At 42.2% G+C, this 27793-nt stretch overlaps 5 protein-coding genes and 1 long non-coding RNA gene across 12 annotated transcripts; 3 read left to right on the forward strand and 3 right to left on the reverse strand.

Moving 5' to 3' along the window:
• The first annotated feature begins 143 nt into the window (after positions 1-143).
• On the forward strand, positions 144-5969 carry LOC125972503 (sodium- and chloride-dependent GABA transporter 2-like). Its single transcript, XM_049726228.2, has 15 exons — positions 144-276; positions 385-547; positions 625-759; positions 1400-1540; positions 1754-1850; positions 1944-2076; positions 2147-2281; positions 2355-2458; positions 3227-3351; positions 3504-3616; positions 3737-3874; positions 4017-4119; positions 4855-4955; positions 5422-5592; positions 5719-5969. The coding sequence occupies exons 1-15, from the start codon at positions 241-243 to the stop codon at positions 5815-5817; spliced, it is 1794 nt and encodes a 597-aa protein (XP_049582185.1). The 5' UTR covers positions 144-240; the 3' UTR covers positions 5818-5969.
• On the forward strand, positions 5873-12333 carry LOC137839506 (sodium- and chloride-dependent GABA transporter 2-like). 3 transcript variants are annotated; one of them, XM_068651261.1, is made up of 14 exons: positions 5992-6295; positions 6370-6504; positions 6995-7135; positions 7213-7288; positions 7371-7503; positions 7612-7746; positions 7823-7926; positions 8803-8927; positions 9642-9754; positions 9831-9968; positions 10207-10309; positions 11043-11143; positions 11908-12078; positions 12210-12333. In XM_068651261.1, exons 1-14 carry the CDS (start codon positions 6136-6138, stop codon positions 12306-12308), a joined length of 1734 nt encoding a protein of 577 aa, XP_068507362.1. In that variant the 5' UTR covers positions 5992-6135; the 3' UTR covers positions 12309-12333. The 3 variants fall into 3 exon arrangements, with proteins under 3 accessions (XP_068507361.1, XP_068507362.1, XP_049582184.1); XM_068651260.1 differs by lacking the exon at positions 5992-6295 and adding an exon at positions 5873-5889 and having other exon boundaries at positions 11908-12333; XM_049726227.2 differs by having other exon boundaries at positions 11908-12333.
• On the reverse strand, positions 8631-9646 carry LOC137840424 (uncharacterized). Its single transcript, XR_011087065.1, has 2 exons — positions 9237-9646; positions 8631-8956 (listed from the first exon to the last, which is right to left on the reverse strand). It is a non-coding gene; the product is annotated as an uncharacterized lncRNA (long non-coding RNA).
• A 442-nt stretch (positions 12334-12775) lies between the features above and the next one.
• On the forward strand, positions 12776-18711 carry LOC125972505 (sodium- and chloride-dependent GABA transporter 2-like). 2 transcript variants are annotated; one of them, XM_049726234.2, is made up of 14 exons: positions 12803-13130; positions 13205-13339; positions 14674-14814; positions 15164-15239; positions 15346-15478; positions 15548-15682; positions 15760-15863; positions 16129-16253; positions 16417-16529; positions 16596-16733; positions 17210-17312; positions 17409-17509; positions 17897-18067; positions 18201-18711. In XM_049726234.2, the coding sequence occupies exons 1-14, from the start codon at positions 12977-12979 to the stop codon at positions 18297-18299; spliced, it is 1728 nt and encodes a 575-aa protein (XP_049582191.1). In that variant the 5' UTR covers positions 12803-12976; the 3' UTR covers positions 18300-18711. The 2 variants fall into 2 exon arrangements, with proteins under 2 accessions (XP_068507360.1, XP_049582191.1); XM_068651259.1 differs by having other exon boundaries at positions 12776-13130; positions 15346-15682.
• On the reverse strand, positions 18410-22800 carry si:ch211-132b12.7 (uncharacterized protein LOC564531 homolog). 3 transcript variants are annotated; one of them, XM_049726239.2, is made up of 4 exons: positions 22574-22800; positions 21197-21384; positions 20859-21052; positions 18410-20650 (listed from the first exon to the last, which is right to left on the reverse strand). In XM_049726239.2, exons 2-4 carry the CDS (start codon positions 21360-21362, stop codon positions 19733-19735), a joined length of 1278 nt encoding a protein of 425 aa, XP_049582196.1. In that variant the 5' UTR covers positions 21363-21384; positions 22574-22800; the 3' UTR covers positions 18410-19732. The 3 variants fall into 3 exon arrangements, with proteins under 3 accessions (XP_049582196.1, XP_049582195.1, XP_068507363.1); XM_049726238.2 differs by having other exon boundaries at positions 21197-21370; positions 22550-22800; XM_068651262.1 differs by having other exon boundaries at positions 21197-21370; positions 22574-22799.
• Positions 22801-23725: 925 nt separating this feature from the next.
• ccnp (cyclin P) lies at positions 23726-27161 on the reverse strand. Of its 2 annotated transcripts, none has more exons than XM_049726240.2 (9): positions 26988-27161; positions 26663-26806; positions 26208-26304; positions 25967-26136; positions 25648-25746; positions 24698-24853; positions 24471-24629; positions 24202-24380; positions 23726-24136 (listed from the first exon to the last, which is right to left on the reverse strand). In XM_049726240.2, exons 1-9 carry the CDS (start codon positions 27036-27038, stop codon positions 23968-23970), a joined length of 1224 nt encoding a protein of 407 aa, XP_049582197.1. In that variant the 5' UTR covers positions 27039-27161; the 3' UTR covers positions 23726-23967. The 2 variants fall into 2 exon arrangements, with proteins under 2 accessions (XP_049582197.1, XP_049582198.1); XM_049726241.2 differs by having other exon boundaries at positions 26690-26806; positions 26988-27160.
• Positions 27162-27793: the final 632 nt, after the last annotated feature.

Below are 27793 nucleotides of genomic sequence, written 5' to 3' on the forward strand. Positions count from 1 at the left end.
GCATGGACTTAGAAAATATGCCTAAAAATGATCATACGATCAAAAAAGGCACGTGCCTAATAATTTTGCACACAGCGCACTGGTGTTGTTTACTTACCCTACGGTGTGTGGGTAATTCTAATTCATTTGCCACACACTTTGATTTGCAAAGTGAGAATGCAGGTCCAGTACATAGCGCAAAAAGAGTAGACCAGCAACATTTTGGCTCAGTTTGTACACCTGTTGCCATTTCACTACTGCATGAAGAAAGGTTGCCACTGTGCAATCACGAGTGAGGTATGTGGCATTTGAAACACTAACGGCATGTTTTTTTTAGTTTGATGTAACCAGCGTTGTGCGTGTCTGCGACTGAGTGGAAGTGTCAGTTTCATTTTTTGCTTTTAGAGAATGTGGAAAAATAAATGCAACGTAAAGCCAGGTCAACGTGTACTTCAGAAGAGAGGACACTGGGGCAGCAAGGTTGAGTTTCTTCTGGCAGTTGCCGGGAACATTGTAGGCCTGGGCAATGTGTGGCGGTTTCCCTACTTATGCTACAAAAACGGGGGCGGTAAGCAAATATGGTAGCCAGAACCTCTTCCAAAAGTTGTACATACTATATCACCAAAGTCTACATGTAACATTCAGGTGCATTCCTGGTGCCGTATCTGGTGTTTGCGGTGACGTGTGGTGTACCGCTCTTCCTTTTGGAGACCACCATGGGCCAGCACACCCAAGAGGGAGCCGTCACCTGCTGGAGAAAGCTGTGTCCACTGGCTGAAGGTATGCAACATTCCACCATGTGTGAGCCTAGCTACCATTCTGAAGCACAAAACATGAGCCAACTAGTACTTCCGCATTGTGCCTTTGCTACAGTGACAGCTGAACTTGTCCTGTAGCACACTTTCACCCCCATGGTCTTTCCACCGATTTAAGACCCCATGGTTATACTTCAGTAGCTGCAATAACACCTTGTCCTGTCATGTGTTTGCACCTTCATTACCTGTGAGCAGGTGCTTGGCACCCAGAGGCAGTTTCACAAGTAGCTCAGGATATGATAATTCTGAGTAAACGTTAATCAATTAGGAGTGTTATTTCTGTCTTTTTCTTTTAACCGATGACCCAACCAAAGAGTACATCCTTTGATACACAAAAAATAATGTTTAAAACAGTGCTTGCCAAACTTTAAGCAAACAAAGGTTGGGGCAAAGTAAGCCAGGCACTTTCATCATCACAATCATTTTCAATTACCGTATTTTCCCGACTACAAGTTGCTCCAGAGTACAATTCGCACTAGTCATAAAATGCATAATAAAGAAGAAAAAAACATATGTCGCACCGGAGTACAAGTCACATTTTTGTGGGGACTTTATTTGACAAAAGCCAACACTAAGAACAGATATCAACTCGTTTTGTGTGTCAGGCATCGGTTATGGGGGTCAGCTGATAATGCTGTACAGCTTCATGACTTACATCATTATTCTTGCCTGGGCCCTGCTCTACCTGGTGTTCTCCTTCAACTCGCCACTGCCCTGGAGCACCTGTGATAACTACTGGAACACAGGTTACATCTCACAAACAACAAACAGTAGGGAGTAGTGTTCCTTTTTGGCTCGGAATCATCACCCCTCACATGATTGGAAATATTTTATTACATAATTTCATGCAATGACAGGAAATTATGTTTTGCTAGATTACAGTCAGTGTACAACACACACACACGCACACACACACGTACTTTACAATGTGCCAATACAGTATCTGTCATTTTTTTCAGCGGATTGTGTTGATGTTCCAACTTGGAACCTAACCCTAACCCATACCAACCATACCAACCATACCAACGGATCCTCGGCAGCAATAGAATTCTGGGAGTGAGGACGATAATACAGTACACTGAAATAGCTATATTAAAAACATTGTATGTGACATATTGTGTCTTCCTCCCCGCCTCCAACCTTAACCAGACGCCGAGTGTTGAAAATCTCAGGGGGCATTGAGGAGATTGGCAGCATCAGGTGGGAGGTGCTTCTGTGCCTCCTGGCAATGTGGGTCATTTGTTACTTCTGCATTTGGAAAGGCGTAAAATCAACTGGAAAGGTTAAGTCCATCAAAATGCACCAAGTATTTCAAAACAATAAGTATTCTGACCCACCTCTGTCTTATTCAGGTGGTGTATTTCACTGCCACTTTCCCTTACGTGATGCTCCTCATCCTTTTGATCCGGGGACTCACTCTTCCGGGAGCCAGACAAGGAGTTGAGTTCTACCTTCTGCCTGAGGTGTCACGACTCGCAGACCCTCAAGTAGGACTGAGTTGGATTATATAATCACTGATATGGAAGGTACACTCTGTGTCAATGAATGTCTTTTTCACAGGTTTGGATGGATGCCTGCTCGCAGATCTTCTTCTCGTACAGCCTCGGTGTGGGCATCCTGATTGTACTGGGCAGCTACAATACTCAAAGCAACAACTGCTACAAGTTAAAATTCATACTTTGTATTACAAACCCACACACGCACGCGCGAGCACACGCACATGTACACACACACACACACACACACACACACACACAGTTAATTTCATCAGTAGAGTATTTTCTGCAGCAAAAAAACACCTTCCTGGCACTTCCTAATGATCAAATTTGAAATGACACATACCATTATTTTCATTTGCTCAATGTCATTTATGGGGTGCGGCTTAGCTGGAGGCTAAAACATCCAGTGCGCTCACTTGAAAACGCCAATTAGCACATGTCGACAAACAGAAAGCGATGATTTGAGTAAATTTGTGACTAAACCTTGTTCCCCATGACTGAAAATGTAAACCTTTTAAAATGTTGACTCTGACTGATGACTGACTTATCAAAGATAAAGTGAAGGTCTAGAAATAGCCTATAACTATTTGTATGAACAAATTCAAGATTAACAATGTAGCAACTTGAGCGATGATTTTTGTGCCGTGTGGTCACAAGTGCTGTCAAGGGACAGAAGATGATGATGATGATGCACCAAGCATGAGCAATGATCAATTTCTACATTTCATAGGAGTACATTTTATGTTAAATCTTACCTGACCCTACCCTTACGACGTAATGTCGCTTGGGAGGTAGGCCATGATAAGATTAGAAATTACATAGAGATTGAAACCCAAAATAGACACAAATAAATATCATAGAGTGGTCCAAATTATATTTCCTACTTGGCATTGCGTGTTGTTTGGAAAACAAGTGTTTTTGTGTGTATTGCAGAGACAGCTTGTGGCTGTGTTTGCTGAACAGTTGTACAAGTTTGGTAGCTGGCTTTGCTGTCTTCTCGGTGCTGGGATTCATGGCTCACCAGCAAGGTGTTCCTGTTGCAGACGTGGCTGAGTCAGGTGCAGTAAACTTGAAATCTTCTTACATCTCACTCTATCTAAAAGAAGTGAATTGAAAGGGTGAGGAAGCAGGCGCCTCTTATTTGAGACTCTCCTCCACTTTAGATAATTTGAATGTTACAAATTGACGGGCATGTGGATATCTTTTCCAGGTCCAGGTTTGGCGTTCATCGCATACCCTCAAGCGGTGGCCATGATGCCACTGCCTCATGTGTGGTCCATCTGCTTCTTTGTCATGATCATCCTCTTGGGCCTAGATACGCAGGTTTGACCACTACAGTATGCTTTTTGAAACATGAATTGGCTCGAATGTTCGAAAACACTGACTTCATGTTTATTTATTTTTGCTCGGAAGTGACCTTGTGGGTGGGCTCTCTCCCTGCAGTTTGTCTGCATTGAGGCAGTGACCACATCCTTGTCAGACATATTTCCCAGAGTATTGCGTCGGCCGGGCAGACGGGAATGTTTCCTCCTGCTCTTCTGCCTAACGTGTTTCTTCTTGCAGCTCGTCATGATCACTGAGGTCAGAATATTATTGCTATGAATCTGTCTATAATGCCAAAAAGTGCTTCATTTAAAGTCCATTCTGTAGCTATTATACGCTAGTCTAGCTGATATTGTGGCCAATGGGTCCTACGCAAATTTCTTTCTGATGTTGTCCACAGGGAGGAATGTACGTCTTCCAGATTTTTGACTACTACGCTTGCAATGGAACATGCGTCCTCTTTCTTTGTGTGTTTCAAACCTTGGCTGTGGGCTGGATATTCGGTAGGTTGGGTCGTGTTTTGTTCACGTGCGGAATAGAGAAGGGCGACCAAATGCAGCTTGGACCAGCGTTTATTGAGGGAAAGGATGGTGGAGGAGAGAATGTGGGGAAGAAACAAGCAGGAGAGCATGGTAAGACTGACCGTCAGGAACAAACAGGAACTAACAGGACGGGCAAACAGGACGAGCTAACAGAGGCTTAACAGAACATGCTAACAGACTAACAGAGGTGTAAATGAATGACAGAGGGGACAGACTAACAGGACAGCTACTGACAGTGGTAGCAACAGAACGATCCGACAGGGAGTGACGCGGGACAGGACTTAGATACAAGACTGGTAACGAGAGGCCGGTGATGGTGACTACAGTGTTTACTGGTAGGACACAGGTGGGGAGGGGCGAGTGCACAGACACAGTACAGAGACGCGGACGGAAACACTGGCACACGAGGAAACGACGAGGAGCTAGATATGACAGTTTTTGATTTTGGTTACACAGTGTGGGTTATTTGATTTGTCAGTTGTATGTGGTTTGTTGAAAACAGATTTGTTGACTTTGTTACACCAGTTCACAGTGAATTTTGGCCTTTGCGACTCACTTGATGATCAGTGAATCACTTCCAAAAACTAATTAAGTGAACACCTATCGTACACTTTTTTCTAGGGTTATTCTTGTCATATTTATAGGAGTCACAATATGTCTTCACCAATTTTTTGCCATTGTACATACTTCATAAAGGAGCAGAGCGGCTGTGCAGCATTATCACAGATATGACAGGTGAGCGTGTCAACCAGTTCTTCAAAATCTGCTGGCGCTACCTGACCCCCTTGGTGTCATTGGTGAGTTATTCTCAAGTTTTGAGCTGTAATGTGCTTGTCAGCCTTTTCATGAACTGTGTACATTTGCATTAGGTAATGCTGGGTTGTTCCGCATATGAATTTCAAAATGAACCAATGTGTATCTAAACTATGTCAAATGGATGGGTATTATCATAAACAATAATTTTCTTGATTTAAGGTTGTTTATGTTAAAATTCTAATAAACCAATTATGTAGCGTCCATAGTCCATTTAGAAATTATTTTATGTCGTTATATTTTTAATTTACAAAAACTAAATCAACCAATTATATTTTTTATTATTTTATTATTATTTTATTATTATTTATTATCATTATTGGCAGAAACAGTGGGTGCCATAATCAAAATGCTTCTTCTGGTCCTATACAGTCATGGCCTGGCTCCGTCCATTTACAAAACGGTGCAGATGATGAATTCTATTCCATTTTTTTTGTGGTTTTGTTCCAGGGCTCTTTTATATATTCTTTAGTTGAATACCAGCCCCTGACATTCAACCGCTTGTACGTGTACCCCACCTGGGCTTACGTATTGGGCTGGATGATGGCCCTGTCCTCCATCCTTCTGGTGCCAGGCTGGGCGCTGTACAAGTTAAGCACCGCCACCGGAACTCTCAGTCAGGTGGGTTGAGTACATCACTCAAATGCGCACTGAAAGAAAACACAAAAGCAAATACCTGCCTCAATGGCTGAATCTCAGATTTTGGTGAGTTTCAGTTCAACGGTGTTGTGTGTATACATTTGTTAGCGTCTCCATGGCTTATGCTGGCCCAAGCCGCCTGACTCTTCGTTGGCCCGGGAAAGAGACACGACACTGCAACACATCACTGAGGAGGATGTGGAATGATTCTGACACTCAAAATGGCCATTGTTTCCTTGGAAATCGGCGCATTCCACGGCAACAGCCTTACAAGAAAAAGTTTGTGTTTCATCATCATGAAAACCTAAACAATCACTTCTCATTAGTTTTGTGGATTTAAATAAAGAGATGAAACTTGATTTGTTCTGGAGAGAACATATATTTCTGCTCAGAACTGATTAACTGCTCAGCCAGTTGCTCATTAATGGTGGTTTGAGTGAGAATGTGGACTCCAAGTAAAACTGGACAGCCAGTGTTGTATGTGTGACGAAAAGAAAGGTTGGATTCACGGTGAACTCTAAGGGAATGTGGGTGAAAAAACACGAGGTAAATCTAAGCCATGATGCACTTGAGGAGAGAGGACACTGGGGCAACAAGGTGGAGTTTTTACTGGCTGTTGCCGGGAACGTTGTGGGCCTGGGCAATGTGTGGAGGTTTCCGTACTTATGCTACAAAAACGGAGGCGGTAAGCAAATATGGAAGCCAGAACTTCTTTCAGAAGTTATATATATATCACCAAAGTCTACGTGTAACATTCAGGTGCATTCCTGGTGCCGTATCTGGTGTTTGCGGTGACGTGCGGTGTACCGCTCTTCCTTTTGGAGACCACCATGGGCCAGCACACCCAAGAGGGAGCCGTCACCTGCTGGAGAAAGCTGTGTCCACTGGCTGAAGGTATGCAACACTCCGTTTTCTGTAATACAAGCTAAGACAAAAAGCAAAGAGATGTTTTGACCCCCAATTCAATGTTTATTGCGGTCACAACACCTCAAGTGCGAGATGTAAGTGACACATTACCCACAGACTGCAACATAAACACAAATGTTATTTCAATCTAAGTTTAAGGTAAACATTAACAGCACTCAAACTAAAAGATGAGTAGTTTCAAAACACTTTCATGGTAGTAGTGGTGATGGATCTAGATTTAAATTTAGTGATTTACGACACTATTATCTGTTAATTGGTATGGTTTCAACAGTATAAACTATTTATATTGTGATACATATAGATAGTATTGGACTTTGTTTCTTGACATTGTCCATACACTAGCATCACATAATCTTTTATTGGAGTGATGCACACCCCTATTTGGTGTTTGAACGTAATGTAGTGGGATTATTATTTTTATATTATTATTATTATATATGCATTATGTCTAATGCAGGTATTGGCTATGGGGGTCAACTGATACTGCTGTACAGTGGTGTGGCTTACATGATTATTCTAGCCTGGGCTCTGCTCTACCTGGTGTTCTCCTTCAACTCTCTGCTGCCCTGGAGCACCTGTGACAACTACTGGAACACAGGTAAGGTCGAAGTATGTGTGTGTGTGTGTATGTACTTTATTCCGCGTATAGTGTTAATGACAATGTCATTCTTGCAGCGGATTGTGTCGATGTTACAATTACGAATCACACCAACCACACCAAAGGAACTTCAGCAGCAATGGAATTCTGGGAGTAAGGCAAACAATTTACATAAATAGCATTTTCTAACCATTCTAGGTGGCATAAAATATGCTGTTATTTCTAACCTGTGCAGACGTCGAGTTTTGAAAATCTCAGGGGGCATTGAGGAGATTGGCAGCATCAGGTGGGAGGTGCTTCTTTGCCTCCTGGTAGTATGGGTCATTTGTTACTTCTGCATCTGGAAAGGTGTAAAATCAACTGGAAAGGTGAAGTCCATCAAAATGCACCAATTGCTACAAAAATATTAATAATACATCATTCAAACACACGCACACAAACACAAAACATTTAATGCTATAACACTTTCTGGCCAGGTCGTGTACTTCACTGCCACTTTCCCTTACGTGATGCTCCTCATTCTTTTGATCCGAGGACTCACTCTTCCTGGTGCCAGCCAAGGAGTTGCGTTCTACCTTCTGCCTGAGGTGTCACGACTTACAGATCCCCAAGTACGACTGTGGAACATCATACTACATGTGCTGTGATGGAGGGTGAACACACTCAATGGCAACCTTTTTTGAACAGGTGTGGATGGAAGCAGGCTCGCAGGTCTTCTTTTCGTACAGCATCGGTGTGGGCACCCTGGCGGTACTGGGTAGCTACAACACCCAAAGCAACGATTGCTACAAGTAAGTGTCACAATAATAATACACACTGAGTGCAAACATTCTCATCAGCCAATGAAATGCAATTCAAGGGTTGCCTCAAAAACAAGTGCTCCATGTTAGTGCACTAACAAAGCTGGAAATGCATGCATTCACCAGCCAGAACATTAGGTACACCAAGAATGGCCAGTGATTCTGCCAATACAAATACAATATGTAAAATACTTATTTTATTTATTATACTCATATCATACTTATTTACTTTTAATATGTAAAATACTTATTTTATTTATTATACTCATATCATACTTATTTACTATATTATTCATCATAATGATTATATTATATGTACATTTCTTATTATTATTATAAGATCAGTTGTACAAAAATAAGTACTACAAAATAAATGCCTTTCATAGTTTCAATTAAAACTGATACTTACATTTACTTCATTTTTTATACGAATATAATCATCAAATGTAAAGTCATTATCAAATGAAATTATAAAGTCAGATTTTTAACTGTGAAAATAAAATTGGCATTTACTGACGGTATATGCATTACACGATGAGTAATAGACAAACAGTATTAAACGTGTTTGTGGCGCCTCCTACTGACAAGATTTAAATGACCTTTTCATGACATTGTTTTTCAGTTGCTGGAATTCAATTTAAAAAACGGGATTTAAAAGAAACTGCAAACCCAAAATATTGTCCAAATCCTACTCGTATGATTCTTTTTGGATCTTGACTGTTGCTCAAAAAAATTATTACTTTGGAGAAATTGAAGGCCTTCCTCAGCATGCCTCGAACTCAAAGCAGCTTTAGAGCCTCTGCTCTGCTGTACAACCTCTTAATAGTTTGAACCCAAGTTGAGAACAAAAATACATTTGTGTTGCAGGGACAGCTTGTGGCTATGTTTGCTGAACAGTTGTACCAGTGTGGTTGCTGGCTTTGCTGTCTTCTCCGTGCTGGGATTCATGGCTCACCAGCAAGGTGTTGCTATTGCTGAGGTGGCAGAATCAGGTCAACTCAAAATGCTCTTTAAACTCCATCTAGGAAAAGAAATAATAAAGTTAAGCAAGCAAATAAATAAATCAGTTTTTTTTTCTTTTTTTTTAGTTTTACATCAATTGTTAGCAAAACTGGCATCTGTCAGTGATTGATTGCTGGACCCTCCGTCCACCTCTGCAGATAACTACTAAACTGTTGTGAAGCTAATGCTAATGCTGCCATGGAACAGGGCGACCAAATGCAGCTTGGACCAGGATTTATTGACCAAACTCAAAAGGCAAACTGACAAAACTTAACAAAACAATAACTGGACTGACTGACCGGGGAACGCAGGACAAGAAGACTACAGACGTGAAGACATCAAGACATGCCAACAACACATGTGACGACATAAACGATCCGACTGGGAGTGAGGGGCGGACGGGATTTAAATACAAAACAGGTAACAATAGGCAGGTGACTGTGGTTAGATTGATTGATTGATTGAGGTGACACAGGAGGGGAGGGGCAACACGAACAGAAACCATGGCAACATACACATAATAAAACAACCGGGGACGAGACGTGACAGATCCATGTTTTCGTCATGTGGGAGAATCCAAGATTCAAACCCTGAACCTTAGACTATGAGTCAGATGTGCTAAACAATAGTTCACCATGCTGCTTTATTCACTTCCAATAATTTCAATGTTCCAAACTGATTGTGCAGTTGAATGTTGATCGCAGGGCCAGGCCTGGCGTTCATCGCATACCCTCAGGCGGTGACCATGATGCCGCTGCCTCAAGTGTGGTCCATCTGCTTCTTCGTCATGCTCCTCCTCCTGGGCCTGGACACGCAGGTTTGACGTGCGTCTTGGCATTCCGTTCTGCTTGGAAATGAGTTTGAGTGACTTCACGGCTCTGCTCTCTCTGCAGTTTGTCGGCATTGAGGTGGTGATGACGTCCTTCTCAGATGTATTTCCCACAGTAATGCGTCAGGCTGGCAGGCGGGAAGTTTTCCTCCTGCTCTTCTGCCTTATATGTTTCTTCTCGCAGCTCGTCATGGTCACTGAGGTCAGAATGTTGACTCACATCACCATGAATCTATCTGTGCTGTCAAGCAAACACTTAAAGGCCACAAACATCTTGCTTTATGGCCTTACTGCCCATGTATTTTGAGTGAAACAAAGTGGACTCTTCGTTGTGTACCCCTGCACAATCCTATGAGATACAAGATGTCCGATATATTGTACAAGTGTCCCTAATATTATGGCCAGTGAATATGAGTAACTCTCTCTGATGTCATCCTCAGGGAGGAATGTACATCTTCCAGATTTTCGACTATTACGCTTGCAATGGATCCTGTGTCTTCTTTCTCTGTGTGTTTGAAAGCTTGGCAGTGGGCTGGATATTTGGTAAGGTTGATAGGGTATATTTTTGATTTTTTTCTTTGCTTCATTTTGCAATATTTTATAATTTACTTGCAAAAAGGACTTAAGATTTACAGTTTTCATCAGTGGTTAATATGATGTGAAATGAAGTCATCTCTTGTTACGAGCAGTGAAGAGTGGACTGTGACCATTGAGGATTCCCCAAATGGTCAATCAATCAATCAATCAATCAATCAATCAATCAATCAATCAATCAATCAATCAATCAATCAATCAATCAATCAATCAATCAATAACTTCAAGGCCTGACTGCGCTTGTTGTTAAAATGGCTTATCATTAGTAAGTATAAGTACCAAGGTTAGTAAAGTTAGCAAAATCTGATGAAAGGAGTTTAACTCAAATTGAAAAAAACATTTTTGTCAACACAATCAAATCAAAATGAGTCCAGTGCAGTAACACAAAAGCGTCTTTCCTTTTTGTTTTTGTCAATTAAATTTATGCATGAACTTTCAGGGTTGATTTAATTTGGTGTCACCGTAAAATTAAAACTAAAGCGAAGCAAAGAATTTTTTAAATGAATAAATAAAACTAACAAATATGCTCTAAAAATATTTAAAAGTAATAGAATTTAATAACAAAGGTAAAAATGAAATAAAAAAAACAATTGTAGTAAAAAATCCAAAAACATGATAACCCTGGTAGATACATTATTATGGTGGTTCTAATATGTGCCATTATGCATACTTTTTCCCAAAGGAGCAGAGCGGCTGAGCAACATCATAGCTGTCATGACGGGCAAGCGTGCCAACCCCTTTTTTAAAATCTGCTGGCGCTACATGACCCCATTGGTTTCACTGGTGAGTCAGACTTCTATTTCCTCACTTTGTGTATGTGGCGTTATGCGCTCGTCAGACACTTGCGTGGGGGAAAAAATGCAAACCCCACATAGGAGGGCCTGACATATGTAAGGTTCGACCCCAGAACCTCTCCACTCTGAAGCAGAAGTGATAGCCACTACGTCACCGTGCTGCCACATGTAATAAATTATAATTCAAAAGACTGAAAATGTCACCTGTGTGACAAAGTGCCCATACTTAAACCTAATAAATGGTGAACTCTATAACTGGCATTAAGTCTTTCACATCTAATCCACTTTTGTAGCAGAATTGCTTTAATAAAGGGTTTCCAAGCACGAACAACCTATTTAAGGTTATACCACAGCATTTCAATTGGATTACCCAATTATCAATTAACACACACTGTCTAGTGAAGTCCAAGCAAAAGTTCCAATTCACTGCAGTGTTCATCACAAAAGGAGTCTTTATTTCAGAATATACGTCTATGTCTCAAATTTTATGGAATGTGGCCCTCCAGAGCCATTCTTAGATAACCGCGGCTCTGACTCTAATCACTTAGGGGTAAGAGGTCGAAAGTTGTTTTTTGGCATGAAGGCCGCTCACTCGCAGTTTGTTTACTATCCAAAACAGCAGCAGAAAAGCATATGAGCAGTGTGCAGACTTACCACATACACACACACGCACACACAGATGCACACACACACACACACACGCACACAAAACTCAGCAAGTGATGATGATCTGACTTGTCATTTTTGTTCCAGGGCTCTTTGATATATTCTCTAGTTGAGTACCAGCCCCTGACATTCAACCGCTGGTACGTCTACCCCACCTGGGCTTACGTATTGGGCTGGATGATGGCCCTGTCCTCCATCCTCATGGTGCCGGGCTGGGCGCTGTACAAACTGAGCACTGCCACCGGAACCTTCAGTCAGGTGGGCCCAGTCAACCACTGAAACGCACTGTAAAACAAAGGATGAAAAAAGGCATCCAATCGCTTCAATTATTTGGTTGTTTTTAGGATTTTGGCATGATTCAGGAAATGTTGTTTGTATCCATTTGTTAGCGTCTCCATGGCCTGTGCTGGCCGGAGCCGCTTGACTGCTCACTGACCCAACCGAAAGACCCAGCGCTGCAATGCATCACTGAGGAGAATCTGGAATAAATAAAATAAAACAACTGATCCTGAAGCAGTTATGTACATGAATGTATCCGTGACATCCTCTTCTGGTTTATATGGGGCTTGTCAATCTCAGGTCAGGGCCTGGCTCACAATTTCAGTAGTTTGTTTCAAGGCGTTAAAGTCAGGGATCTCATGTTTTTCCCACACCAAACTCATACAACCATGCCAATATAGTCGCCAGTCAATCACAGGGCACAGTCACAAAAAAATTGTTTGCATTCACCCCTGTGGAGAATATAGGATCTCTACCTAATTTAGGATATCTTCCTAATGTGCATGCTTTGGGAATGTGCAAAGAAGCAAAAGTAGCCGGAGAACTCCCACACAGGCTAAAGGAGGCAACTTGATGAACTAAATTAATTTACTCTCTAAACTAGTGAACACTATTCTAATTGAAGCTGTGCCTCAATTTTCCATAGGAAGTCTTTGTGGATTTAAATGAAGAGATGAAGCCATGACTAGCCTGTTCTGGAAATGATCTATATTTTCCCTTGAAACTGATTAACGTGTCGGACGGTCGCTCATTATGTGACTAGGTGGAGATGTGATAAATAAAAAAACCAACTGATCCTGAAGCAGATCGGGCCAAGAAAACCTGGACAGCCAGTGTTGCTCAAAGGAAAGTCAGATTTTCATTGAGCTTTTAAGTAATGTGGAGCAAAAAATTAAAACTACGCCAAGATGCACTTAAGGAGAGAGGACACTGGGGCAGCAAGGTGGAGTTTCTTCTGGCTGTTGCCGGGAACATTGTGGGCCTGGGCAACGTGTGGAGGTTTCCGTATTTGTGCTACAGAAATGGTGGCGGTAAGCAAATATGGTAGCCAGAACTTCTTTCAGAAGTTATACATATATCACCAAAGTGTACGTGTAACATTCAGGTGCATTCCTGGTGCCATATCTGGTCTTTGTGGTGACATGCGGTGTTCCACTCTTCCTTTTGGAGACCACCATGGGCCAGCACACCCAAGAGGGAGGCGTCACTTGCTGGAGGAAACTGTGCCCACTTGCTGAAGGTGTGCAACACTCCACCATGTACTGTCTTGCCTTTCTGAAGCACAAAACATGAGGGGGGCTGGTTCTTTCAAAGAGGGCCAACTTGTATCTTTTTCTATTATTTTTGACAGTTCTGTGTTTCTTTGGGGTCACAAGAATGAGAGAAGTGTGTGATTTCATCGTTGGCGCAACCTGTCTGAACCTGTTGGAATGACATGTACCTGGGTTTCTGTTTAAATTAGTAACAAAATGCCATCTCGTCTTTGTCCAAGTTACAACAATAGACAAATAGTCTGCTTGAATTGATTGTATGTCAACAGTTTGCAAACCCCTTTGCCAATTACTCTTCCAAAAACGAATTAAAATCAAAAGACAGCCAACCTCGAGTCGAAATGAGATTGGAGTTGTTGGTAAAAGCTGCCACCTTTTAACTTTGCTATCCCAACATGCATTGCTGAATGTGAACCATGCTCAGAATAACTGTATTGACTACTTTCAATTAACTTGTATTCATCTGGAAAGGGTCATGTATCAAGGATCAAGTATATTGGAATGACTTTATATTTATCAGTCCGTGGTAAAAACAAAACAAAAAACATACTGTCCGAAAAGGAAGACAGCACAGCAGTATTGCCACTCTCACTCGTGAGCAACATTTCTCCCTGGAGGTGAGAGTGTCTTCTAAATATTTACAGAAATCTCTGCAACATCTCAGCTGACAAATTTACAATAAGTAAAACATTAAATAGATGTCATAGGGAGGACACCACAGAGGAAGCCACTGCTGTCCTTAAAAATATTACTACAAGTTTGAAGTTAGCAAAAGAGCACCTGGATACTCCAAAATAGTCTGTGGAAAGATAAAACCAAAGTTTAGTTATTTGGAAGGAATATGTGACCTCATGTTTGCAGAATAAATGGCAGTATCATCAACACTTCATAGCATGTTTTGGAGCTGTTTATTGGCTTAGGGCCTGGAATTATTGCTATCAGCAACGGCAAAATAAATTCCCAAGATTATAAAGACATTTTGGAGGTGAATTTAGGACCATCTGTCTGCCAATTGAAGTTCAAAAGAAGACGGGTCATGCATTATGAGAACGACCTAAGTGCCATAAAGAAAGGAAGAAAAGAAAATTCAAAGAAAATTGATGAAGAAAAATTTGAATCTTTATTGTTACACAATAGCTTCAACAGAAGAAAATACGCTTTTTGAATTGGCCTAGTGAGACCTGACCTCAACCCGATCAAGATGCAGTGGCATAACCTCAAGAAAGTTCTTAACAGCAGTCAGCCAGAAAATAAACATATGTTCGGGTTATGAAAAAATTCACCACCATGTGATGTGTGTCAGGTATCGGCTATGGGGGTCAGCTGATCCTGCTGTATAGCTGCACGACCTACATTATTATTCTGGCCTGGGCTCTGTTCTACCTGCTGTTCTCCTTCCACTCGCAGCTACCCTGGAGCACCTGTGACAACTACTGGAACACAGGTGAAGTCAGTGTGTGTGTGTGTGTGTGTGTGTGTGTGTGTGTGTGTGTGTGTGTGTGTGTGTGTGTGTGTGTGTGTGTGTGTGTGTGTGTGTGTGTGTGTGTGTGTGTGTGTGTGTGTGTGTGTGTGCGCGCGTGTGCGTGTGTGTTTGTGTATCTATCTATCTATCTATCTATCTATCTATCTATCTATCTATCTATCTATCTATCTATCTATCTATCTATCTATCTATCTATCTATCTATCTATCTATCTATCTATCTATCTATCTATCTATCTATCTATCTATCTATCTATCTATCTATCTATCTATCTATCTATCTATCTGTTTACACATGCGCTTTTTGTCAGTGGATTGTTTCGATGTTACAAAGAGGAATCACACCAACCACACCAAAGGAACTTCATCAGCAACGGAATTCTGGGAGTAAGTGAGATCAATACCTTAAAATAGCGCCTATGGCAAATTTTTAAGAGACATGAAATATATACATTTACCTCTTTTTTTTGGTCTGTTTTCTTACCCTGTCTAGACGTCGAGTGTTGAATATCTCAGGGGGCATTGAGGAGATTGGCAACATCAGGTGGGAGGTGCTTCTGTGCCTCCTGGCTATGTGGGTCATTTGTTACTTCTGCGTCTGGAAAGGCGTAAAATCAACTGGAAAGGTGAAGGCCATCAAAATGGATCAAGTATTTGAAAAAAACAAGTGTTCTGACCCTCTTCTACTTATACAGGTGGTGTATTTCACTGCCACTTTCCCTTACGTGATGCTACTCATCCTTTTGATCCGGGGACTCACTCTTCCGGGAGCCAGACAAGGAGTTGAGTTCTACCTTCTGCCAGAGGTGTCACGACTCACAGACCCTCAAGTAGGACTGAGTTGAATTAGTACATAATCACTGCTATGGAAGGTACACCCTGTGACAGTGAGTGTCTTTTTACACAGGTGTGGATGGAGGCTGGCTCGCAGATCTTCTTTTCGTATAGCATCGGTGTGGGCACCCTGATTGTACTGGGTAGCTACAATACCCAAAGCAACAATTGCTACAAGTACGTGTCACAATAATAATACACACATTGAACACACACTTTCATTAGTCAATAAAATGCTATTCCTCTGTAAAGAATTATTGACCCTATAAGTAGTTGGTTGACTTGACATGGAAGTCACAAATTCCACAATTTCTTTTTCTGGGGAGAAGAGGGGACCTGATGCAATCCACCACATACTTATTTTAACTGTAGTGCAGAGCAACAGCTTGTCAATAGCCTGTGGTTCCGAAAATACAGTAGGATAAGTGTTTGTGTGTTGCAGGGACTGCTTTTGGTTGTGCTTGTTGAACAGTTGCACCAGTGTGGTTGCTGGCTTTGCTGTCTTCTCAGTCCTGGGATTTATGGCTCACCAGCAAGGTGTTGCTATTGCTGAGGTGGCTGAGTCAGGTACAGTGAACCTCCACATAATTTGCAGTTCGGCCTTCATAATCTCATCTCCTTGATATTGGCTATGTGTATACGGGAGTGCACAGCAAATTTTTGAAAGGTTGTTTAGGTGTTACTAATGTTATTAGCTGGTACTTGTAGTGCACATGGATGTTGGTTCCAGGTCCAGGCTTGGCATTCATCGCATACCCTATGGCGGTGGCCATGATGCCACTCCCTCATGTGTGGTCCATTTGCTTCTTTGTCATGCTCATCCTCCTTGGCCTGGACACACAGGTTAGCCGCCCATCTTTGCATTCCTTTTTGTCTTGACATGACCACGGCTTTTCTCTCTCGGCACAGTTTGTTTCAATGGAGGTGGTGTTGACGTCCATCGCTGACCTATTTCCCAGAGTATTGCGTCGGCCAGGAAGATGGGAGCGTTTCCTGCTGCTTTTCTGCCTCACGTGTTTCTGCCCACAACTCTTCATGATCACTGAGGTCGAAATATTGGAACTTGGAATTAATCAGTCTGTGCTGTCACAAAATACACTATAATACGGCACCTTACTGCAGAACTCTCAGAGACAATAAAATCTTACTGCGCTACAAAACATTGGCCCCACACTTTGGGCCCAGTATAGACATTTTCACTTAGTCCTTAGTTTTGTTGCAAGCAGTTAAGACATTAATGCATGTGTGTGTTGTTATTTTGACAGACATGACATTTAAGCTGTTACACAAGTTGTACACAGACTACTTTATACATAATTTCTTCAGTGTTGTTCCATGGAAAGATATTTTCCAAAAGGGTGAAGCGTCTAGTTACGACTCACAATACTGTATACTGAGTGAAATGAATCCGTGACTTTGTTAGGCATACATGCACAGTGCACACATTTACGAGTGTAGTTACTATAGGTTGTCCCTAATATTGTGCTCGGTGAGTTGGAATAACTCCCCACTGTCGTCCTTAGGGAGGGATGTACGTCTTCCAGATTATTGACTACTATGCATGCAATGGAGCCTGCATTCTCTTTCTCTGCGTGTTTGAGAGTTTGGCAATGGGCTGGATATTTGGTATGTTGATGGGTCTTATCTTTGTTGCTAGAATTACTGTGCAGTCGTTTATGACTCGTTGGCAAAATGTGCTGTTATATATTCTTCTCCATAAAGGAGCAGAGCAGGTGTACGGCATCATAGCGAACATGACGGGGGAGCGTGCCAACCCATACTTCAAAATGTGCTGGCTCTGCCTGACCCCCTTGGTATCACTAGTGAGTGGGATTTCTTATTCTTGCGGTTTTAGCTGTAATGTGCTCATGTTTCATTCAGTACACCTGCACCGTCTTAATGCAGGGGTGGGTACATTTTTATCCTCATGCACACAAGATTTTATTCCTGAAACTCAGAAAAAAATGGGAGGACCATTGGTGAGCTAAATGGTGGCTCAAGATCCGCCACCCCATGGTCCACTCCCATATTCAGGAGAAGATTTTGATAAATGTGATTCTGTGGATTAATGATTTTCACGTTGTTGCGATACACTGAAGCACTTGGTATGAAATGTACCCTAAAATGTACTCAAATACTTTGGGCCTTGTGGACACTGACTGCCAAAGGCTGAAATATGCTTGGACTCAATGTATGTCATTTTTGTCCAGGGTTCTTTTACATATTCTCTAGTTGAGTACCAGCCACTGACATACAACCGCTGGTACGTGTACCCCACCTGGGCTTACGTGTTGGGCTGGATGATGGCCCTTTCCTCCATCCTGATGGTGCCAGGCTGGGCGTTGTACAAGTTGAGCACTGCCAAAGGAACCCTCAGTCAGGTGGGCCGAGTCCAAATCTAATGACCATGCACTGTGAAAGAATGTTCTGAGTCAAAAATGAAAATATCTTCAACTGTTTTTTTACCTGTGCATGATTTTGGCATTTGTCGCTACGTTTGTATTCATTTCTTAGCGTCTCCATGGCCTGTGCTGGCCCGACCCACCTGACTGCTCACGCGGCCTAGAGGGAGAGACAGCACTGCAACACATCACTGAGATGGGTCTCGAATGATTCTGACACTGACACCTAAAATGGTAGCCTGAACTCCCACGATACGTTTAGTCAACTGTTTTCCGTAGTACACTGGCTATCATTTTCACACAACAATACACTGACAACTGTTGTCTTACCTTTCCTTTATTACAAAATTGTCATACAAACCATGCAGTGAGTGTTGGCAGTGCACAAATTGAAAGCGTGTGCGCGTGTACAGGAAAAAAATAAAATCAAAAATCAAACGACATATAGGGTGTGGCCAATTTGGAGTCCTGCTTAATGGTAAAAAAAAGAGAGGCTCATGAACCCTCAAACGACGCCCGCTGCATAAAAGGAAACTCTTTGAACTTGTGCAATGTGATAATGTGAGACTGTATTAAGGCATCATTTCACTACTTAATAAAAAGGCATCGAGGGCAATAGCTCATCTTCTCTAGAAGTCTTAATTCCACTATTGGTCTTTCATGTCTTATCATTGGAACATAGTATTTTGTTTTTTACTCAAAATGTACTTTTTAGTGGCCTGGAGCTTTTATTTACTGATCAGACAACTAGCAAGTTCTGCAGAAGCTGGATTACAACCCTGATCATTAGAATAAAGTGAGTTGCATCTGAGAGACACAAAGCATCTAGGAAACAGGCCACGATGACCAGGTTTGAAGACCCCTGACCTAAAAGCTCATCTGTTTGGTTATTTGACGGTCTCAAGATGCCACTGTGATGTTGTTTTCAATCGGCAAAAAGTCGTCAAATGCTTTATTAATCAAAAATATAAATGGGCTTTTAAGGAATTAGGTTACATACGATACATCAGCTCTTTCAGCATTGCTTGACAGGAAGATGTAAATTGTGCTTCATTCGCGTGGAATGCAAAATTCCTGAAGGCAACTAGGGGGGCTCCTTTGCTTTGGATCCCAACGTTGACGTTACAAACAGGTGATAATGAACTAGTTTGTGCATCGGCGTTCAGAAAATTGGTGAGCCGTGATTGGTCGTGACCTGAGACCAGGCAACCGCGATGTCATTCTCTGGTTGTATGTCAGTGACAGCAAGCGTCAAAATAGCTGAACCCTGAGATGGATAAAAACAGGTGGATTTTGCCTAGTTAACTTGTATTCCACGAACCAAACATGAATCACTGCGTTTCGACTAGTTGGGCTGCACAGAAAATAATACAAATAAAATTTGGGGTTGGGTTTGACTTCCTCTTTCAGCACCAAAGTGCTGCGTGCAAAGTGTATGGCATCGGGGTACCTCCCCTCTCCCAGAGTTTCACTTAGAGCGTAAACCTCAGGGTATTAAAATGAGACTTTTAAATTTGAGTCATTTTTGGCTTTCCACTGAAGGCTTGAACAGACAACACACAATTGCCAGAAATGAGCGTATGGTTGTCAGGTACAGCCCTGGATCTGAGTGCCGCTCTCTCCCCTAAGGCACTATATCTCACACTAACCAGTAGAACTATCAGGAGACATGAAGGTGACCTCCTCAGATGAAGCCTCACTTGATAAAAGCTCTCGCTGTGGCTCTGCCCACCCACAGTTCGGTCTCGGTGTTGTCGAGAGACGGCCGGACGAGCCAGAGCTCTGCGTGGTCTCTTTACCAGCACTTTCCAAATAGCCGGGTGATTCCCGATGAGACGGCAATTTTAGATGCTGCAGGTTCTGCAGGTCCGCGTAGCAGTTGGACTCGGCCATGGTTCTGTATAGGCTCTGCCAGGTTGCGGTGTCGCTCGGACTGGCGCTGGCGGCCTGGCAGAGCAGCTCAGTGTGCCTGCGCAGCTCGGCAATCTCCCGCTCTGTGACGTTGCTCTGGCGCAGGAGCTCTTTGGTGCGCATGGTGATGTCCAGCAAGCCAGACTGCCGAAGGATCTCCACCGTGTTGAGGAAGCGGCGGTGGCGAATGTTTCCGCTTCTCTGAGACCCCCTGCTTGTGAGCGTAGAGGTGGACGGACTGCAGGGTGCTGAATTCGAGGACACGCGAGTGGGACCGGAGGAGGAGAATGCGGGTGGCTCCAAGGTGCCGATTGCCGTCCGCAGACTCCTGGCCATGGGTTCGAGGTCTCCCTTGTGTTCTGTGCACACCCTCTTGCTCAAATTCGGCACCCCGTTGCTCGATGGTGATTTATCAGGGGGCTTTTTACTGGGGTGTGGTGCAATGCGGGGGTAGGAGTTGAGGATGGGTAAGTAGGTGGTGACTTTCTTGCCTGCAATGCTGTTCTTCTGAGAGGAAGGCTTGTGGAGCTGCAGGGCAGTGTGGATCAAACTGGGCTGCTGGAAAAGGATCATGTGGGTGCCACCGGAACCAGTGGCTCCACTGCTAGAGTTTGTCCACAGAAGCTCACCACTTTTTGGGATAGTTTCTGGCTGAGATTGAGAAGACAGCGAATATAATTGAAAGAAACAAAGGGACAAAATTAAAGTAGCAAAAGTTCCTTTGTGTATAAAAAATAAAAATCCCCACAAAATTGCGATCTTTACTTGTTTTCATGATGTATTTCTTGACTGATGCCACATATATGATGGCATGACTTATCATACAAGAAACACGGAAATCCTTCAAATGTGTCTTTACCTGCTTGAGTACTACGTTGTTGAGGATGTACATGCGTTGGTTTGCTTGGTCTCTTGGCATGTGCTGAGGATTGCCAGGTTTTGCTTTTCCGCGATCTTGGCCTTGGCTCGACACCAGCACATCAGCATCCTCTTTTGTCTGACGTTTATTGCTTTGCTGATCCACATCCGTCTGCTGCCAATCAGAGCCGTTGTCTAAAATACCGGCATTGGGCATTGGGAGGAAAGAGATTTAGAGGACCCCGGTTCATGAAATGAGTGGTTTAAAACCTCAAATGCTTGCAAAAAACAACACTAGGCAATTTAAGACGGGTGAACTTTTTGTCAGCTTAAACTCACCCGAGTAGCCAGAGTCCTTTTCCGAGCTGCAGCAAGAGCCACGCTCACTGCAGTCGTCCTTCATGGAGTCCTTGATCTCTCTCATGGCCCTCAGAGTCGAACTGTTGCTCTTGTCTTTGGCATTCTTACTGTTGAACTCACCCGGGCCAAATTCCTCTTTCACCATACTTTCTTCTGAAGACAAAAAGCTCCATCCAAGAGCGGAATGAGTAAGAAAACACTCCACAGGAAGACCAGACCAAAGATTCAATCCTGCGAGCCGTGTTATTGACTCGGTCACTGTGCTGAGTGAAAATAATTCAAATACAACATTTAACCTTTTGTTTGATTATGTAAAATTGTGGTAACCACAGCAACTTTCACATGGAGTAATATCATGAGCATGTCCACTTAATGGCAGGATGTCCACAACAAAGTTCTTTAGCCTTCAACAGACGCATCTTTTGTGTCAGAAATTTCTTGGATTAATATATAATAATCTTTTTCATCACTCTAAACAAGAGGAGGTAGAATCTGAGTGAGAGCAAAATGTCCTCAGTCATATTCTGGTTAACCTCGTGTTTCATTGCACAATCGAATCCATTACGTGTCCTATGTGCACAAGTGGTGTCATGTTATATGGAACTGAAAACTACTGCCTTTACAAGCAAACGTTTGATTTATTATATATATATATATATATATATATATATATATATATATATATATATATATATATATATATATATATACACACACACGTATATAGAGAGAGCCTTGAAGTATAAATAAAAAAAATAATATAAAAACATTTTCCCTCCAATGCATTTCAATGGGCGTCACTTAGTAAGTCAAAAAGGACACTGCAAAGTCAGCCACAAAGTCTGTTTTATATTCACACAGAGTGGGTCAAAAGTAGTCATAGACTATATTTACACTTATTACATTAAAATGTATTCAACACAGATGAATCTGCAAATTGCCTGAAATGTCGGCCTTCAACACTGCTGACATCTAAAATAATGTTTGCAAAGCAGTCCTGAAAACTGCATTTCCAAGCACGTTTGAGCTCATCTCCTCCCATCAGCACGGTATTACAAGTACGTGAAGGCAGCACTGCACCCTCCCCCTCCTATTATGTAATCCAAACAGAACACAACTTCACAGCTGCCTCTACGTAACGCAAACACTTTCCAGTTTCGCATGCAAAATAAACTCAAATCTGAGACAATTATTGTAATCCTCGACATTAACAGTTAAATGCTGTTAACAGACCGTGACTGAAAAAAAATAAACAGCGGCTCGAAAAAAAGTTTTACACTATAATAATATCGTGCATTATCGTCGCTGTGTATGCGCGTAATATGTCTTTACCTAGTCGTGGTGTTCACAATTTACCTCCAGATGTAGCCAGTTATTCACAACAGCAACAGTAGGTTCTCCCCATCGGCGTGATAACGCGACGCCAAGCGATGCAGTGTTTCTCACTCAGAGCCATGTTGGAAGGATCTGTAGGCGTTTTAAAAAAAAAACAAATATTTAATTTCGCTTTATCTCTTTAAAGGCCGTCTGATATGGGCAAGTGAAACGGGTTGTGATATGTCCGACGGATAAAATGGGATCATCGCAACGGTGGCATACGAGGTCAATTTCAAAATAAAAGTAAGTTACACCATCCACCCACCTCACCCCCAAAAACCGTAAAGGTAAAAATTACAAAGAAAATTCATGTATTACTGTTACAAATGCAGCAAAATTGAGTTATGTTGCCATGATACTTTTTATACACGTACCGTGAAGTTTAACCTTCAATAGCACCTCGAATGCCTTTTGTTTTGAAATCTAAATTGGTACACTGTCGTGAACTTGATGCCATACAAGCCGACGCGACCACAAACTAGTGCAACATACTCGTTTTGGCTCTGCATGTCACACACAAGGTCAGATACTGGGGAGCTTGGCATCGAAAAGAAAGTAACGTGCTTCGCAAGTGTCTGCTGCATAACCCAAACGGAAGCCATTATTGGTGGACAGTCGACAGCCTAAAAAGCCTAAAAAGAGCTGCGTGCATGAGCTAAAAGTCCATTGGTCAGTAGACAACTGGAAAACCCAATCAGAGCTTGGCTCACGTAAGACAGTCAGAAGTGAAACGTCTTCATTGTAAAACATTCACAATTTTTTCCCCTGCCCATCTACGTAATGGTCACGCCCCCCCCCGTAGCCCCAGGGAGGAAAAAAATTAATTGCTCTACCCCTTGTTACGTTTCCACCGTGGAAACGAAACTGTCTTAAATAATCAATGTCCCCTTCTGACTTAAACTTTAAATAAATGCGAGAATCAACGATAATGTAAAACTAAACGGATGACCTCCCGTGTATCCTAAACCTGACGCATGTACACTACGGGCTGCACACAGCGCTAGCATAAACAAGCACAATGTACACAAGTCATTTTAGGCATTGCATTGTACATTGTACAAGAAGTCAACTCTTGAACATGCTGTGAGGATATTAGTGACTTGGTTTCTGTACAACATATCATTCCTCAAGTAGTTTGCAGCAGACACTTTATTTTTTCAACATTAAAAGTTAAATTTGACAAACAGCCCACTCCACAAAAACACAATTACAAATATTTTCTAAATGTGCTGCAATCATAAAATGGAAGCAAACATTAGGCTAGTAACAATGCTTGCTGTCATATTTTTCAACCTTCTTCCTCCCCAGGTCAAAGAAGTCAAGTTGAACAAGTGTCATCGCTGTACTGTATAGCATAAGGACACAAGTGCAAGTCAAGTGCACACACCCATCAGGGCAGAGACGTTCTTAAGACCAGGGTGTCTGCTGACATGCATGGTTTCCGGGGAGGAGAATTTGATAAAAGTAGCACAGGTCTCTCGGGTGTGTGCTATGGTTGCAGCACCAGCCAGAATTTGCATTATTCTCAGTAGGACGGTCTCACTACAAGCAAAGCAGATGCTGATTAAAACGACAACAAATGTGAAAACAAATAGCTATCTGCATACCTGCCAGCATGAAGGCCGGAGGCTAGACACCAGGCAGCCTCGGCCTCCGGGGTCAGGGGCTCCTGCAGGACTTGGCGGGCCAAGCAAAGGGCCGCCCCCGCCAACTGCATGGGCAGAAACACCACACATTGACCCTCCAGGAGTGACAACTCGAGCAGGTAGCGGGCCATCCACACCATCTGGTAGTACAAATCAAAGTGATGACACATCGCTTTGATAGGCAGCATTTCCTTCTCTGCGGCATTAATCAAAAAGAAATTATCAGTCACCTGAGCACTGCAACGGGAAATGGAGGCGAGCAGCAATAGGAAATGCAACGGGGGACAGTAGGACAAGTTAAACTTAAGCCCAGTGAGGACTTTTCTTTCCATGCGTAGGAGCTGATGTTTGGTGTAGGTATGGTCCATTAAGTAGCACAGACCAGATACCTGAGGAAGAGAAGATGGTCAGATTCAAATCAACTGGTTTTCAGATGAGAAGGCTCAAGTAAACAAACCTCAGGGAGGAGACACTCCTCTTTCTTAGCCGCGAGAAAGAGGCAGACTATGCCAAGGAGCTGCAGGTTAGCCGTGGTTACTTTGACCTGACGGAGGGAGCGGTTGAGGAGGTAAATGCCCAGATAGAGTGTCTCCTCCTGGAACTGTAACATCTCCTAAGAGGAAACATGAATGCATGGCTTACATTTCAGCATCATTCGTTCGAGTGGATCAAATCCAATGTTTGATCAACTATTGTTCCGCTAGAAAAGGATCTGATGGCCTCAACTATTTTAAGGGAGAATTTAGTTTCCAAATTAAATGATCAAGAAAATATTGTGCTTGTCAGGTTAGCAGTACAGAAAAACAATGGAGGGGCGAGTTACACTTCATAGTTCAAGTAATAATTCAAACTTGTGCGCAAGGGTAACATTTGATTTGAAAGCGGATGGTCCATAGAAGCAAAATAGGTCAAGTGTGTATGTAAAATACCAATTTTGATGATTCTGTTTTGAATTTCTACCATGAATAAGTTGATTTATGAACATTTTTAAATTATAATCCATTTTAACAATACTAATACTTGTATTTTATTTATGAACACCTTTAATTCCATTATAATTACTCAATTCATCAATTATTTAAATTAATTTAGAAAACAATACTATAATTTCTGTTTTCACACACCACATTGTAAGCAGAAAATTAGATGTCAGATGGAAAAGTACTTTTCATCGAACAGAGGGCTGGGGAATGAGTGACTGTCCCATCATAAAAAAACTGCCACTCCTAACATTTCTTTTCACAAAACTACAACCAAGTTGGATATCAACTCCGTAAGAGACATGCATATAGTGTCAAACTTATTTTAGAATTACTGGAATAGTGAGTTAATGAATATTTTCCTTTACGGGGTGAAAAACAAAAGGCTACATTTTGACATTCTTTCATGGAGGCCGTGTAGACTCACATTGACTTGAATGAGCCAGTCAACCAGGACAGCTCGAGTCGCATCAGTGAAGTGTCTCGGCAGCTCAGTGTTGGGCAAAGAGTGCCAAGTTTGACTTCTCTGCACACAGAAAAATATGATCTTTCTTTCCACTTTCATGCAACACTGGGCTTAATTTACCTAAGGCAAGCAAAGCTGCACTGAATGATTCTGAGCCCAACAAAATTAAACAGCTTCTGATTAAGTGGCACATGATTGGTTGCAGAGGTTGTCCATGCAACAAATGAGACTACTTAAATGGTTAACAAAATGCACATTATGTTTCTAAGCTCAGCCTCACCATCATATCTAAGAACATTTCCCAGGCAAACGTGCGGTCCCATACGAGGCCCAACTTCTCCAAGGCGATCTCAACTTCATGGCGCAGCAGGTTGGGCACCAGCGCCTGAAGGTTGTGGAAGCCCTGCAGGCTGCGAGGGTAAAGTCGCAAAGGCTCCTCCAGAAATCCATCTGGTACATGTGCATTGAAAAGTGGGCCCAGTAAAGTCCAAGCAAATCCAACTCCATTTTTGATTCAATACCTTTGGCATGAATGATGCTGCCAGATGAGAGTGTCCATGCTTTGTCATTGACCCCCACAAAAATGCCATTGCTAACTTTGGCTAATAACATCTTGTCCTGCAAACAGATAAAATTAAGTATTTTAGCACTGAAAGAGTACATACACTTTAATAAAAGGATATGGGTTGCTTTCTACAATGGAAGCACACAATTCAGACACAACCAAAAATGTAACCCCCCCCCCCCCAAAAAAAAACCAATCATAACCATCTAGCTGAAACAAACCTCATTTTAACATACCAGTTAATGCGACAAATGAGATCCAGTATCTCTGCATTTGTCAATATTTAGTTGATTTAAATAAAAAAAATATTTATGTAATAACTTGCCTGGAACCTTTAAAGTTTTAGATAGCAACACTGAGTGTTTAACATATAGATGTGACAACTTCAGACTAGTAATTGAAGTTTTGTACTGTAGAGAGGGAGGGGAGCACAAGTACCCATCTGGGTTCTGGCTCCCTCTTAACAGGCACCAATCTGGACTCCAATGGCTGCCAGCAATCGGTGGTCCCAAAGACAGTCGGCAAAGTTCTTATAACGGCTCGCCTCTCGTCCGCCTACAGAACAAAAAAAAAAAAAAAAAAAAAAAAAAAACGGTGACAAGGAGATTGCTCTTATAATCTATTAAATTAATTCAAGTTGGATAGATAATTTCATCGATTAACATTTTCTGACGGGAAAAAGTGGAGAGAAAAAGCGCCACGACCAAGTTGAATATATTTTAGAGCGCACGTTGACCTTGTGTAAGTCCAGCAGGGGCTTGGAGTCGCAGAACCCGGTCCTGGCCATTTCCACAGCCGTAGACGGAATTCCCTGCCCGGCCACTGCAGCTACTTACGCACAGGAGTCGACGGAGGGCTGCAACACGAAGAGACGCCATGGCTCGCTTCCACTGGCGTTAATTATAATGAAGGCCAGGCGTCGCAGGTGGGCCAACAGGAATGATTGGCGTGATGACGTCACTTGCCAGTAGCCAGATCACGACTTCCGGTCTCACCTATCGCTGTATCTTAATTGGATTAATTTGTGTATTCAGTTTTTAAACGTGCATTCTGTTTTTTTAAAGATTAATTTAAATGTCTAAATATTTATTTTTAAATCCTGCACCTTCTTTGACCAACGGTGAGAAACATACAGCTTGTGAGCCATATACAGCCAGCCAGTGCTTTTGATCTGGTCCGATTACCTGAAGAAATTCCATACAGGTACAGGTAGGACAGAGCAGAGATTTAAACATCAAACCTCAGAGCTGTGATGAAGATCCATAAGGACGTTAATGTATGAACTCAAACTGTACATTTAAATGGAGTAAAAATGTATTGAAAATACACATACACGCAGAGGCTGGTTCAGTAAAAATGTTTACTGGCACATTATCAATGCAAATGTCATTAGCTACTGTATTGTAGCAGGTTTCACCCGTTACATTGTCTTGCAAATGGAAGGCTGGTCCTGCCCAATAGGACATTTTCCTGCCTTTAAAAAGATTGCTTTTTTTTTAATAGCTCTCTGAGCCTTAACTAATAGCTACAAACAAAAAGACA

Source organism: Syngnathus scovelli, chromosome 7 (genome assembly GCF_024217435.2).
Source record: "Syngnathus scovelli strain Florida chromosome 7, RoL_Ssco_1.2, whole genome shotgun sequence".
Lineage (NCBI taxonomy): Eukaryota > Metazoa > Chordata > Actinopteri > Syngnathiformes > Syngnathidae > Syngnathus > Syngnathus scovelli.

Excerpts from the sequence above, each read along its gene's own strand:
- LOC137839506 (XM_068651261.1), top strand. The coding sequence starts at position 6,136 with ATGTGGGTGAAAAAACACGAGGTAAATCTAAGCCATGATGCACTTGAG. Across the intron at positions 6,296-6,369 it reads ATGCTACAAAAACGGAGGCG|GTGCATTCCTGGTGCCGTAT; the intron begins GTAAGCAAATAT and ends TGTAACATTCAG. Across the intron at positions 7,504-7,611 it reads GTGTAAAATCAACTGGAAAG|GTCGTGTACTTCACTGCCAC; the intron begins GTGAAGTCCATC and ends CTTTCTGGCCAG.
- LOC125972503 (XM_049726228.2), top strand. The coding sequence starts at position 241 with ATGAAGAAAGGTTGCCACTGTGCAATCACGAGTGAG. Across the intron at positions 2,282-2,354 it reads CACGACTCGCAGACCCTCAA|GTTTGGATGGATGCCTGCTC; the intron begins GTAGGACTGAGT and ends TCTTTTTCACAG. Across the intron at positions 3,352-3,503 it reads TGCAGACGTGGCTGAGTCAG|GTCCAGGTTTGGCGTTCATC; the intron begins GTGCAGTAAACT and ends TATCTTTTCCAG.
- si:ch211-132b12.7 (XM_049726239.2), bottom strand. The coding sequence starts at position 21,362 with ATGGTGAAAGAGGAATTTGGCCCGGGTGAGTTCAACAGTAAGAATGCC. Across the intron at positions 21,053-21,196 it reads AAAGGACTCTGGCTACTCGG|ACAACGGCTCTGATTGGCAG; the intron begins GTGAGTTTAAGC and ends CCGGTATTTTAG. Across the intron at positions 20,651-20,858 it reads ACAACGTAGTACTCAAGCAG|CCAGAAACTATCCCAAAAAG; the intron begins GTAAAGACACAT and ends TCTCAATCTCAG.
- LOC125972505 (XM_068651259.1), top strand. The coding sequence starts at position 12,977 with ATGTGGAGCAAAAAATTAAAACTACGCCAAGATGCACTTAAGGAGAGA. Across the intron at positions 14,815-15,163 it reads TGACAACTACTGGAACACAG|TGGATTGTTTCGATGTTACA; the intron begins GTGAAGTCAGTG and ends GCTTTTTGTCAG. Across the intron at positions 15,240-15,345 it reads TCAGCAACGGAATTCTGGGA|ACGTCGAGTGTTGAATATCT; the intron begins GTAAGTGAGATC and ends TACCCTGTCTAG.
- ccnp (XM_049726240.2), bottom strand. The coding sequence starts at position 27,038 with ATGGCCAGGACCGGGTTCTGCGACTCCAAGCCCCTGCTGGACTTACAC. Across the intron at positions 26,807-26,987 it reads CCCTGCTGGACTTACACAAG|GCGGACGAGAGGCGAGCCGT; the intron begins GTCAACGTGCGC and ends TTTGTTCTGTAG. Across the intron at positions 24,137-24,201 it reads TCCGGCCTTCATGCTGGCAG|TGAGACCGTCCTACTGAGAA; the intron begins GTATGCAGATAG and ends CTTTGCTTGTAG.